Genomic DNA, 13710 nt, shown 5'->3' with positions numbered 1-13710 from the left:
GTCAGTACCCAGATGGCTCAAGTTTTTGAGTGGAGTCAAAATAGAAACAATCACCATTTGCATAAACTAACCATCAATTGCATTTATGGGAAAGCTTTTTAAGTTTCACCTGTGATCATCCTTAGGGGAAAGAAAAAATAAGTAAACTGTTACTTTACCATAGTCACTAAGATGCCACCCACACACCAAGCGCTCAGTGTGCACCCTCCCCACACTATCCTCACAAATGGACCCCAACATTCTCATGCTTCCAACCCCTTGTCAAAAGAGGAAGCCAAAGTATACTGAAAAACTGAGATGTGAGGTACTCAGAAAAGAAGAGGTCAAATTAGAATGTATTCATTAATGAGTAAGTCAGTGTTAAGTCAGCAAGCATTTAGAATGCTTAAGGTTTAAAATATATCCTTTTACAGAACCTGGATTTAAGGCACACTCAGAACACTGAAGCAACAAAATTACTGGGGGATCATCTCAGGGGGATGATCAGCCCTAATACTTACCTTTTTGGAAAACAATATTTACCTGTTCTGGTTTTCTGCTGATAAGAATACTTAGCACCTTGCTGAAGAAACTGGCAAGTAGTGGGTTCAAGGGGGAATCGTTTAGGAGGAAGCTATACAATTTCATTAGCAAGGATTCATCTTCTCCCAGTCTATCATTCATCTGGGAGACATCAGAAGTGAGCAACTCACAAGATATATTTGGATACCTAGAAGAACAGGATACTTATATCATCATCTGTATTAACAGTTTAATTACATAAAGTAAAATGCAAATCAGAAAGGTTTCCTAAAACTCTGTGAAAAATAAACAAAGTCATCTTCTGGGAATTAGAAAATAATTTCAATCCATTCCGTTCAATTTAATCTAGAGAGATTATAGAGTGAATTTTCTTCTGTGTCTAAAAAATGGTTTCTAAACCAAGCTTGAACCCAACAAAACTAGAGCACACCTGGGACTCAGAAGGCAAGGGCGGGGCCTCCTCAGAGGAGGAGGCGCGATGGGGCAGGTCAAAGCCTGGGGCCGCAGCCCTCAGCAGCCTGCTCTGGCATGCAAAGCAGCACAGCTCATAGGACAACCGCGGGGGACGCCCATTTCCAGGAAACTGCACTGCACACAGCACCCTTAACTATTCAAGATACACTTAGGTTCCTGGACAGGCTGCCTGTATTCTCAGATGGGTTGTAACTGGAGTTAGAAAGCCGGGCTTATCAAGAGTGCAGTCCATATGACATGTTATGAGAATAAATATTCTGATATACTCAGGAGAGAACAGGACACGGCCTGAGTTACCCAGGTGGTAAAACCGTATACAGAGCTCTCCACACCAGTCTTCCAGGATCTTCTGGGATCAGCCCACCATCAGATCTCACTGCTGTGGGACACAGTCCTCTTCCACAGGCCCCACGGTCCTAGAAATACCTGTACCCCTAAAGCACGTTTGCCCCTGAGCGCAAGGGCACTCTCTGAAAAGTAGGCAGTAGATGCATTTTCTCCACTCACTTCTTTTACCACAAATGACTTCTCATCTGTTCTCAGAGCAACAGTGGAGACTCCAAGGCCCGTCCAGACTACACTCTCCCCTTCCCACCGTTCACCTCTCTGCTCTTTATCCCTCCCAGGTGAGTAGCAGGGAGTGGCAAGCTCAAATGCTGATCAGGACAGGGAGGTGACAAAACAGCTAGAAGCAGCTATATGGCTAAAGAGAGGGGTAAAGGGTGTGGTCGGAAGCCATGCAGCACCCCTGAGGCATCCAAGCAGCTGCCTGTTTGGAGACCACGGGCTTGAGAAGCAACTGGCAACAGACCAGAAGCTGCAGCACCTAGCAGCTCTGCCATGAGGGAGGAACACTGAACCGTATGAGAATATCCCCAAAGATCACATTATCAAATCGCTGTCTTCCGGAGGCTTTGGCTCAATCAAATTAAAGCCTTCCTCACTTTATAGAACACAAGGACTCAAAGACCCCATAATACAAAGTCACCAAAGTGCCGGAGGCAGGAGCAAGCAATGGCGACAGGTGTGGCTTCTGGAGTCACACCACCTAGGCTCAGAACCTGTCTCCACCACTTACAAGCTGTATGACCTCAGGCACGTTACTTACCTTCTCTGGGCCTCAGTTTCCAAGGATGCAATATTAAGACAACAGTCCTTACCTCACGGGGGAGAATAATACATACAAAATACCGAGAAGGAGGCCTGGAATAAATAAATACTAGCTGTCTTAATTCCCCTTTTTCTTCTACTTCATAAAACTTCCCGAATGCTGCAACGGGGCTGGGGTTGCGGGGGTGGTGGCGGAGTCAGCCCAACTGCCCCAATTTGGAAGCTGCTGGCAAAGGGCCGGGAAAAGCTGGAGACGCCAGCTCCGGCCACAGCCCAGTGTGTAGGGAGTAGCCTCAGAATTCTGATGCAGAAGGTCCAGAAGAACGCGTGGGCAGCTTTTAAAATTTTCACCTGTTTCTCCACCGGCGACCTGGAGGTCTGACTGAGCTAAAGAAGCACGCATGTGGGGGCCCAGGCACAAACACAAAGCCTCAAAGTTCTGGTTCAGAACAGGCTGGGGCTACTCTCTCTCTCCCTCCCTACCTCCCTAAGATTAAACAAGCTTCTGAAACACCCCAAGACCTCCTCTACGCCACCCTTCAGCAAGGCCTCTCCAGCCCCACCCCACCCTCTGACCTCAGCTGCACAGAAGCGATAGGAAGAGAGTCCAGCCCAACCATACCCCTGACCTGCAGCCGGTCCCCTTCCTCCTCCCACTATGAAGCCACCCTACTGTCCTCTCGACCGAGGCCAGCACAGAGCATCACGAGACCTCCCGCTCCCTCCACACCAGCCCCATTTCCCCCTGCGCTGCATCACCCTCACCAGCACATACACACACCGTTATTTCTCGCATCTATGAAGAAAAACAAACACCACACCTCTCCTGGCTCCACATCTGCCTGTAGCTCCCACTTTCTCTCTCTGCTCCTTTTCCAGGGAACTACTTGAAAGAACTCTCTGCTTTGTCTCCAGTTTTTCCTCAGAAGCACTGCAGCCTGGCTTCCGTGTCCAACAACCTGGAGAACCTGCACTGAAGGGGCCCATGTGCTCCACGCTGTAAATGCCAATGGTTACCTGGCCTGTCAGCACAGCCCCTGGATCCCCTGGGCCCCCTGTCCCATCTCCCCGTCCTGAAGCCTGGCCTCCCCTGACATTGAGGGAAGCACCCCTCCGGGTTCTCCTCTTGCCTCTAAAGTCCCTCTGTGGGAACCCTGACCCGACCAACAGCATCTCAGCTTTTGGGTTTACACTAGTACTTAAGGACCTATTTTTAAAGTTCTGTTCAAATTTCTGCTAAATTATTTAAAACTGAGGTATCTGTTATTAAGATTAAAAAGTTAGTGTAAAAATGACAAACCTTTAACACCTTGTGTATGATCACTGGATTAAAAGTGATGGGTTCAATCCACATGTGTAACTGATAGGCAGTTACAAACTTCACAAACCACAGCAATCACCCCATCATCCGTAAACTAAAAAGCACTAGTCTAAATTTCCTTAGATGACTACAGTCAACCTTAACCCAGAGAAGCGTTCAGATTCCCTCTGAAAAATCACTCTGTGCTAATCCAGCTGTCCGAGTTATCCGGCTCTGTGTATGTTACCACAGCTGGTGGCTCTGTCCAGGCCAGAAGTGCAGCAGAGAACTGCTCTGCTCAGCTCAAGCCATGCTCCCTCGAAATGGTGCCAACCAGAAGGCTGCATGCCCAGGGAAACACACCTGCTCTCTCAACCTCAAAGGTAGCACAAAAAACGCTGGCATGGCAATACAACAGATGCCATGACTACTTTTTGGTAAAATAAGCAATTTCCACAAGGCTTGCTTACTCTTCTCCAGTTAAAGAAGTATTAGCTTCATTCAGCATGTGAGAAAACAGATCCAAGAAGGGTAAGCCTCTTGTTCAAGTTCTCAGAGCTCCTAGGAGAGGGCTACACGCATCCCGGGTGGGCCTGATACCAAGCCGACACCACGCTGCCTCCAGCCAGGATAAGCCCCACGACAAGCAGCATCCACATATGCTGGTTCACTGTGAAGGGAATTCCAAAGTAGCAAAGTATCTATCTTTGGGGCGAAAGGAGTACACTGGTATTCCTGTCAAATTTCTGTCCTTTTCTTTTCTGAGGTACTGCTCTCTGAGTGGAGACGTGCTGCATGCTAGTTGTCAACCTTAATGGCTGGCAGAGAACATGACTTCCTTGAAGATCCAAGCCATGAGAACTTGGAAGCATTACTAAGTACTATTCCTCTGACAGCAAAACTCTCCCCACAAAGAAATGAAAGGATATCTGATAACGGGGACAGACTGGGGGAAAAAGGGCAAAGGAGAATCTACTGTAGGCCATAATTCTTCCTATTCCATTAAGTTTATTTAATGCTTCATCAATGACTTTTTGTTTTGTTCCTGAATTGGTTCTATTTTCAGGCAGAGAGGGGGGGACAAATATTTCAATAGAGTTGGAGATGGAAAAGTAACTAACTGAAATCCCAACACTTTAAATACATATGGAATATTCGCAGAGTTTCCAGGGGTCCGAATACGAAGTGTTATAAGCTGACGACACCAGTGGTGAAGTAGATAAATCCACTGCAGTTATCCAAGGTGTCAGCTGCTTAAATTTAGCTACAGAAATGTTGACCAAGACCCATACCCTTATTTCAGTTAACAAAAGGTCAGAATTTATTTAATCAGCAGCGCTGTTCACTAAACAAGCTCTGGCCCAGATGTGCTGTGTAATCTTGAGTAGTCACATCATCTCTGTCTTCCTATTTGCAAAAAAGAGAAAATACTTACTTGGATTGTCTTAGTATTTTAGGAAACTTTATCACTGTTTATAATGCACCTTGCCCTTAGACAAAACCTTTTGGCCAAAATTTAGAACGTTCACTTTAAAAATCTTGTGATTTCACTGGACTTAGTTCTAGAACGGATTGTTTGCTCCACTGAGCCTGTTGCTCTTGACATGTTAACATTCTGTAACTGGTCTACGACAGCCCTGCAGAGCTGCTAGACAACAAGGACGATAATATACCCTACCCCCGCTTCACTTCAGCCCCACCCTAAAGAGAAGACTGAATTTTCTTACTTGTATCTGATCTTTTCATCCATGTCTTGAGGTGGTTCTTCAATAATGAATGAGACTAAATCTTCGAGACATTCTGCTTTTAACAGGAACTCTATAAGTTTGCGGTTCTGAGCTTTACATTCTTGTAAAACATCTTCCTCATCCATCAACTCCTTCAGTGTTACATCTTCTCTTTCTAGAAGTGTGTCTATGTGGGATGATGAGTGAAGATCAAATTTCCAAAACATGCTGCTCTAAACAAAATGCAGAGAGTATTTCAAATACAATTTCAACTTCACATATTAATTTTTCAAGTTTCCATCTAGTTTTACAGTCTAAAATGTCAACTTGGGTCACATAAGAAAAACAAGTTCCATATCGAATCTATAAAATACTTTCTAAATAAGTAAAACTGGCAAGATTTTTTCCTTCTCAGAAAATATTTTTATTGATAACAAAAAATTTTGACTTGAAAATGCTGAAAGAATGATAAAACCTGGGATGATTTTAACCTGCAAAATTAACCCACCCATACTTTAAGAATTTAGTGCTGGGAAAGGAAGAAAATAAACCCTTTCTTCAGGGTGAAACATACATTCTTACACAGAACTAGTATCTTCAGTAACAAATGACAAGTATCGAGACCTAAGTACATGGTACTCTTCAGAATATTACAACATTAAATAAATAACCACCACGAACCAGAACTTTTAGCCACTGACAGCACTTTCACAGCTGAAAATGTGAAAGCCATAAAATGGCAAAACCTATGCCATTCTTAACAAAGAAACAAAAAACTGTAGCAAGATCACCTTAAAGAACAATCATTCACCTTGTCTTCAAAGTTGATCACGGAAAATTCGATCCTAGGATGTCTACAGACAAAAGAGTTCACTGTCCTTATTTTAAATACTTCAGCAAAGTCACACTGAAAAGCCATTAGTGACATTCAAATACCTTCCCACGTCCCACTGGTATCAGGTCAGTATGTGCTTATTTTGGTCTATAAGCCGAATTTCTGCTAATCTAATGGTCTCTCCACTTGAAGTCAGAAGACTGGACACAGTTAACAATTTAGCCTTAAGTCTTCAAAAAAAAAAAAAATAGGTCTCATTTAAAGTAGCATGTCTTTTCATTTTTTTGTAATCCCACACATAAAGGCAAAGTATAATGAAAAGTACTAATAAACCACAAAAGCAAATCTCATATCAAGCCCTTACTACTGGCTAGTTATAAACAAGATATACACTCATATTCATCAACTGAAAACTATAAACATCTACAAACCAAAGTCATACTTCTAAAATATGGATCAAGATATAATCACATTATCTACCTCAATTAAAAACTGACCTCCAAAATTTTAACCTTATAAAGGTAACTCATCATATACTGATTTACAGAGAAAACTGATAATTGGTGGTGATGAAATAACAAGTGTTGGCAAACTTCGGCCCACAGACCAAATCCAGCCCACAAACTGCAAGCTAAGAATGGCTTTGATAATTTTAAAGGGTTGTTTAAGAGAAGCATATGTGACAGTGACCATGGGTGGCCTGCATATTTACTATCTGGTACTTTACAGAAAAAGTTTAGCATCCCTTGCTCAAGAGGAAATAGAGTGCTGACTAACACATTCCTTTCTGCCATCTCTGAACCCACACGGGCATGTCCCCCCCAGTCCTCACAGCCTGCCCGGAGGGGCGGAGCCATGTGGTGTCAGGCGGGACTGTCTACCAGATCCATTCTCTCCCTTCCTTAGGCACTCACCTAGACCATGTCCCCAACTTCTCGGGCAGGTAGATATGGCCACATTACAAAGTTTTCTCCAATGTACTGTGAGCCATAAAAACCTCCATGTGCTCCCCCCGGCATCTGGCTGGATGTTGATGACAAAAAAGGCCCTAAGGGACTGCAGAGCCCAAAAGGAAGGTGCCTGCACCCCCAAATCACCACGAGGAAGATCGCTGCCTGCCGATCTGAGAGCCTGTCCTAGGCCGGGTTACGATGAGCCATCATACACACCTGCTCTGTATTCCAGCAGGATGGCCGACCTGACCAACCAGCTCCTCCAAACTCCTGAGCGCATGACATCGTGTGTTATTATACTTATTTTATTATACACAAGAAAAGCAATTCTTGAGCAACTATCTGTTTTAAAATGCCTAACTCCTTTTGCTTTCCACTATCCTAAATTAGAATAGCATTTTTCAAATCAGAACACCTTAAAATATACATTTCCACAGTGCATTTTCTTTAAATTGGGTAGGTATACTACCGACTTAAAAATAAAATATAACCACAGTATACTCTTAAACATTATGTATTCTATCTTTTAACCAAACAGCAAATTGACTGGAAATGAACAGCACTGGTAAATTAGTTACCCCTGGCTTGGCCCTACTTCTATTTGTGCCCTTTGAAGTAAAATCAAGCTAGGTATGAACTAACTGTTACAAAGTTCAACTGCCCAGGGCCCTGAGGTCAATGGAGTCCTTTAAAAAATGTAACTAAGATACTCTGAAGAAACTGAAAAAAGTCAGAACTTCAACAGCTCACTTTTAGTAAACATAAATACACTTTAAAATTCTTAACCTAGGTATACTTCAACAGGATTTAGCGATAAGAGGGAATACAATTTCTTACAGTAAACCAATTCACAGGCTTTTAAATCAATACTGACAAAGAGAGAAATGGTAAAAGCAAACTACCCTCCATCTTTCTGCAAAATCCTAGAATTGTTTTATAAGTTGAATGAGGTACCTTGAAAATAGGGTTTTCTCCACAAGGGCTGAAGAGTATGTGGGCAGGAGTTGCCGCAGAGGACAACCTCTGCTATGCTCCGCCTTCCTCATAACTGAAGACACAAGTGAAAATTATCACTGTATGTGCATAAAATAGGACCAAAGGATCCATAAATCTACTCGTCATAGATCAACTGCTTTAATTAAGGGTCCTGTGAAATTAAAATATCATCCTTCTTGGAAGCAAAACCTGGGCCACAGTACCTTTATTTCAAAAGCAGTTAAGCAGTGACACTTTGTTTCTGAAACAAAAGGTGCTACCTTGTCTCTATGACACGGGACCTGGTATGGTGATGTGGTTCAGTCACGTGCAAGAAGTTTGAGAAGGACGTCAGTCCCTCTGCAGAATCTGCCAAGGCTCTGCTGGAAGAGTATATTGAACAGGGCCCAACTGTGGTTTATGTAAACCACCTACAACCACTTGCTTTCCATCAAATAAACATCATTTTCTCCTCAAACCTTGTTAGGACTCTTAAGCATCTCAACATACTGGATTCCAATGCTGGCTCCACAACTGCCTGGCACTGAGGCCTCAGGAAAACCACTTCACCTCTCTAAGCCCCAATATCCTCAAACAAGTAAACTGGCTGTGAGTAGATGAGAAAGGCCTGGTCTGGTGGCTGAGACATACCGGCACTCAGCACCTGGAAGCTTCTGTGTAATCAACATACCACCCCCTTGAAGTCAAGTGAGCTTTAAACCAATGCTACCGAACTTCCATGGGGTCTTATTAAAACACAGTCTCAGATTCTGATTCAGGAAAGCAGGGATCAGGCCTGAGATTCTGCACCTCTAGCAAGTCCTCAGATGCTGCTGCTGTCCTGGGTTTAAACCATTGCTGATCATTTGCAATAAACTGCTATAAGTATATTCAAAATAATCATGTAACCATGAGAAACAGAGGAAAAGCCTACTATACCAACACGTGACTCTTATTTATTTCAGAAACTCCCTGTGGACAAGCTGGTATTAGTGGGTTTTCCTTCAACATAACAGAAGCAAAACGTAACACTTTCCAACAGAGGCCAGAAAAAATGACACCATGGACACACTAAAAGGTAAACTATTAAAGAGCTTTGGAGAGAGAAACTGCTGATGGTCCTGCCTACAAATGAGAAGGAAACTGTGGAAATGACAAAGAAGAACTTTAATGAGTTTAAAATACAAAATCCCCTATTCATTATGTACTAACTGCCTAATTTTGGCAATTTTCTATCCAAGTGGGGTAAACTGCACTCTGTAAAGCCCAAGTCTGTGAACTGCTATCAATGGTGGAAACCCTGTACCCAGGAATGGCCGGCCCAGGGCACAAGGTTCAAAGGTTCAAAAAGAGATACAAAGATTATGAAGAATCTCAAGACAGCAATGTTGAGCCTGAAAGCTAACGCTTCTGGGTGTGGGCCCCGTGGGACTACAGGCCGCACACCCGCGAAGCCAGCCTCTGGTATGCCATTCCGTAACTGGCTCACTTCAATCCCCAAGATCCCATACCCTAAATACTTCCTCGCATGCTCCAGTCTTGCAACAAACACGCACAACATACATCCAGTTTAGATAGCTGCAGTCACCTAAAGTAAGAAGTACAACCTACACAAACATGAGAAGTAGCTGCGTTCACCTAAGATAACACAGGGGAAAGACTTTAAGACAACAAAATGTGTTACAGATTTTTAATACTATTTCTTTTAGATGTGCTATGAAGGGAATAGTTATAATACAAATTTTTTCTGGGTCTTATACAAAGGCACGTAAGCACATGCTCCCCAAGTTCAAATCCCTACACACCTCAGTCTGCCTGCAGCACTCTCTAGAGGCCCCGGCCCTCAGCACGAGAAACACAACACCTCCACTGTCACCCGAGCTGGTGCTAACAGAAACATCACTCAAGACACAATGTGAGCCACATGTAAGCTTAAATTTTCTAGCAGCCACACCAAAAAGTAAAAAAGAAACTGGTAAAATTAATTTTAAATGTATTTATTTAACCTCATATAGCTAAACATTATTATTTCAACATGTAATTCTTTTGGTACTAAGTCTTCAAAATATGGGTGTTTTGAAACTTCACAGCATATCGCAATCTGGACCAGCCTCATTTCCGGTGCTTAAGAGTCACACGTGGCCATTCGGGACAAGACAGCTCAAATTGTATGATTGCTACAATTATGATTCAAAGTTTCTCTCCTGGTACTAAAATACCTTCCCCATCTCCTTCCACAGCCAAAGTCAATAGTTACCCACCTTTTCCACACAAGGGCCAATGTGGGATGGGTGGGGAGAGGCTATGGGCCATGGTCTTCTTTCTTTTAAAATATAAACACACCTGGGAAATCATGTTTATTCTCATATATATATATATATACACACACATACATATACATATATACATATAAAAGAAACAACTTGGACATTCTTAACTCAAACAAGTAGGTCACAAGAAAACGAGAACTGTTTTTTAGCCTCTAATTTCTAGGAATATTTGTAGGGATAAAAGGTAAAATTTCAAATTCTTTACCTTGTGATAATGGAGAATGCTAGCTTGAATCAGGAGGGCTACAAGTGGCTCATTACTGGTAGAGATACACCTGGCCAAATTTTGAAATAGTTACGTGTCTGTGGGAATTTATTTCATTTTCTAAGTTAATTCAAAAATATTATGATGAAAAATAAAATGCCCAGGTCACTCAAACATGTTGGGAAACAATGATGTTTGATTAATATAAAAAAATAGACTCCCCACTGGTCCCGGAGAAAACTGAGTCTTCACTGCCTCCATTCAGTTTTTTAGTATATGTGCTGCCGAAGCGAGCACCACTGCCTCCATTCAGGTTCAAAACAACGTGCTTATTACTCCGCGAGGGGCAGGCACATTTACCCCAAACCTTTGGCCGAGTTTACCAGCAGCCTGGGAACAGGGTGTAGTGAACAAACTGAGCTGCTGAAAGGCTGTTCTTACTGGCTCTCCTGCTTCTGCCAGTGTCCAGACACCTGGAGTTGCAGGACCCCTGGGCTTGGATTCAGGCGTGCGGAGAACTGAGTTGGGCCACATATAACAAGACCCAAATGGGGGGACGGCTAGGCTGAAGAAGGGTTGGTGGTTGCCACTCTGTACACTGAGAGCAGCACGCCACCAGGAAGGGACAGAGAGGAAAGTATCTATAAATAGCAGAGTGCAGAGTCACTCTGAAGGGAGGTCAGCTCCGTGTTATAAGTTAATGATAAACTCCCCCAACAGCAACGCTCAAGGCCTAGGCAAAAGCTATAATTTTCACACGAAGAGGCAGAAACATGCAACATCGGGAAGGAGTAACAGTTGGGCTTTGATGGCAGTTCTCTTTAAGTACTAAGGAAAAAGATCACAAAGGACTGGGAAGTCTACCCAGTAGCTGCCTCTCCACTGTTAACAAAGGTATCCAACTCATACAGTTGTCCCCTCACCCCCACCCGAACACTAGACTAATCAAAGCAAGTATCAGAGTGCCAGTTAGAGATAACGAATTTCTTTAGAGGAAAGGGCAATACAAACTCAGGGCCAGTTTCGTTGTATTAGCTCTGAAACTGCTTCTTCCAAAGAACGTATCAAAAGCAATCAAGTTTCTACCATCCAGATGTTGTAGATGCTTTGCCCAGTTTTAATTTGTAACTTTCTTTGATATTTCAGCTTTTCAGAGTAGTAAATAAAGGAGTAAAATCCATTTAATATGCACTATATTAATCAACAGGTACTTTTATTTTTTTTTTTGCAGTACGCAGGCCTCTCACTGTTGTGGCCTCTCTCGTTGCGGAGCACAAGGCTCCGGAAGCGCAGGCTCAGCGGCCATGGCTCACAGGCCCAGCCGCTCCACGGCACGTGGGATCTTCCCAGACCGGGGCACGAACCCGTGTCCCCTGCATCGGCAGGCGGACTCTCAACCACTGCGCCACCAGGGAAGCCGTAACAGGTACTTTTAAAGCACTAATTTGCACTGTATTGGGGAATGCAGGAGTAATATGATAACGGTGCCTACTTCCTTGAAGAATATAATAAAACTGAGAACAGAGAAAATACAGAAAATAAATGGCATAAACTCCAAGCTTGTTCTGTAGAAAGGGAGCTCAAGGGAGGGGAGCCTGGACAGAAAAGACTTTGCTATAAATGAGGCCTAAGCTGGGCCTCAAAAGACAGGTAGGGCTCAGTAGGTGATCCTACAAGCATGGAGGATAGACCCTGGAGCTTCAAGAAATTCACAGCAGGGAGAAAGTCCTGATGACAAGGAGAGACTTTCAGAAGGCACTAGGAAAGGTTAGGCAACGCAAAGCCAGATCTCAAAGAGCCATGCACGAATGCACAGCAGAGCCGGGCAGGCTTGCTGCAGAAGCGAGGGAGGGAGCCAGTCCGTTCTAACTGAGATAAATGCACATTAAAATAGCTATAGCAAAGATTAACACAGTATACAGAAACAAATGACTCAAGAAAAGTAGAGGAAAATGACACAGAGGAGACGAAATTTAAGCTGTGGCAAGTACATTTTCAACAGACGCTGTACTCCCACAAAGGCGGAGAGGGGAAGAGGTCTAACCTGTTCCCAGAACGGCCATGTGTTTGAATATGACTAAAATGTGGGATAGGGAAGGGAGTGCTGAAGACAAGACCACTGAGGTGGGACACTGAGGTCAGGTGAGACAAGGCAAACGAGCAACAAGATGAGATCTAGAGTTTAAATGCTGTCAATGTGAAAGATGGACTGGACAGGGGTGAGCCTAGATAAAGAGCGGTGACCCAGAGACCGTTTTAAGAACTCGCAGAGGATGGCGAGGCCCTACAACAGCCTCTACTTTGAAAACCAAGTTATTCCCTAAGAAATTTCACATTAAATTATTATCCCCCCTCCAGTTTCACCCATAATTCCTCAAAGCCTAATTCTCATGTTTTCTTCATTCCTAGCTGCACTTAGGTATCAGATGATACAAATTTATAGATTGCCCTTGGAATTCTGAGCTACCTGGGAAACACACGATCCTCAGAAAACAAATGCCTATCCACACCCTGGGGCTAACTCCAAATACACCTCTAAGATGCTGTGGACAGGCAAGAGGTGTGATCTTAATCGCCCACTTCACTTTTATATTTAAACAGCCAACTGCCAATCAAGAAAAGTCCAGCCTCACTTTTGTCATGGAGTCCACACTAAAGTACAGTGATGTGTCCTTCTACAAGTTCTCATTATGAAAATGCAAGTGGACATGAATTTCTGTGCATAATTTCCACAACTTCAATATGAGTATATGCAAAGCATGACTTATTTATACTAAGAACAAGTTTTTTTTTTAAAGTGAGACTAAGGGGTTGGAAAGAAAAAAGACAAGTAATGAGGATGACACAATGGCAATCAGGTTTTTGCCAGGAGCCTTGTTAGAGATCAAAGCAATAAAGGCAAGGAAAACCTAGCTGGATCTAGGTGTCTATTCTGTGTGTGTGTGTGCGTGTGTGCCTGCACAAATAAGGAAATTCTAAGTAGAGGGTTTTCCATCTCAAGCATCCAGAATTCTCTGAATCTCTGAAACCAGGCAGAGCTGTCAACAAATCTGAAATATCAGAAAGAAGTGACATGTAACTGGAGAGCCAGAGGAAACGTGATGCGATTAGAACACCTGTCACCTGAAATAACCCAAAAGAGTTCCTAATCTAAAACTGTAGGGATGGGAATTCCCTGGTGGTCCAGTGGTTAGGACGCATCACTTTTGCTGCTCGCGCCCAGGTTCAATCCCTGGTCAGGGAACTAAGATCCTGCAAGCTGTGCGGCGTGGCCAAAAA

At 43.4% G+C, this 13710-nt stretch overlaps 1 protein-coding gene and 1 non-coding gene across 29 annotated transcripts in view; one reads left to right on the top strand and one right to left on the bottom strand.

The window, feature by feature from the left end:
* PPP6R3 (protein phosphatase 6 regulatory subunit 3) overlaps positions 1-13710 on the bottom strand; it is a 126881-nt gene that overhangs the window by 68329 nt on the left and 44842 nt on the right. For 13 of the 28 annotated variants that reach the window (XM_027090846.1, XM_027090854.1, XM_027090858.1 and 10 more), the window contains 2 exons: positions 5134-5366; positions 523-709 (listed from right to left, as the gene is read on the bottom strand). In XM_027090846.1, coding sequence (XP_026946647.1) covers positions 523-709; positions 5134-5360 — 414 coding nt within the window. In that variant the 5' untranslated portion in view covers positions 5361-5366. Of the gene's footprint in view, positions 1-522; positions 710-5133; positions 5367-5924; positions 5988-13710 lie in introns of those variants that run through there. The other 15 variants (XM_027090827.1, XM_027090835.1, XM_027090837.1 and 12 more) reach the window with 8 other exon arrangements.
* On the top strand, positions 13604-13675 carry TRNAK-UUU (transfer RNA lysine (anticodon UUU)). The gene has a single exon. It is a non-coding gene; the product is annotated as a tRNA-Lys (tRNA).

The sequence above is a fragment of the Aethalodelphis obliquidens genome, unplaced genomic scaffold, assembly GCF_003676395.1.
Source record: "Aethalodelphis obliquidens isolate GAN/ISIS:26980383/991018 unplaced genomic scaffold, ASM367639v1 scaffold69, whole genome shotgun sequence".
Lineage (NCBI taxonomy): Eukaryota > Metazoa > Chordata > Mammalia > Artiodactyla > Delphinidae > Aethalodelphis > Aethalodelphis obliquidens.
Note: the sequence above shows the minus strand (reverse complement) of the source record. Positions and strands in the feature narration are given on the sequence as shown.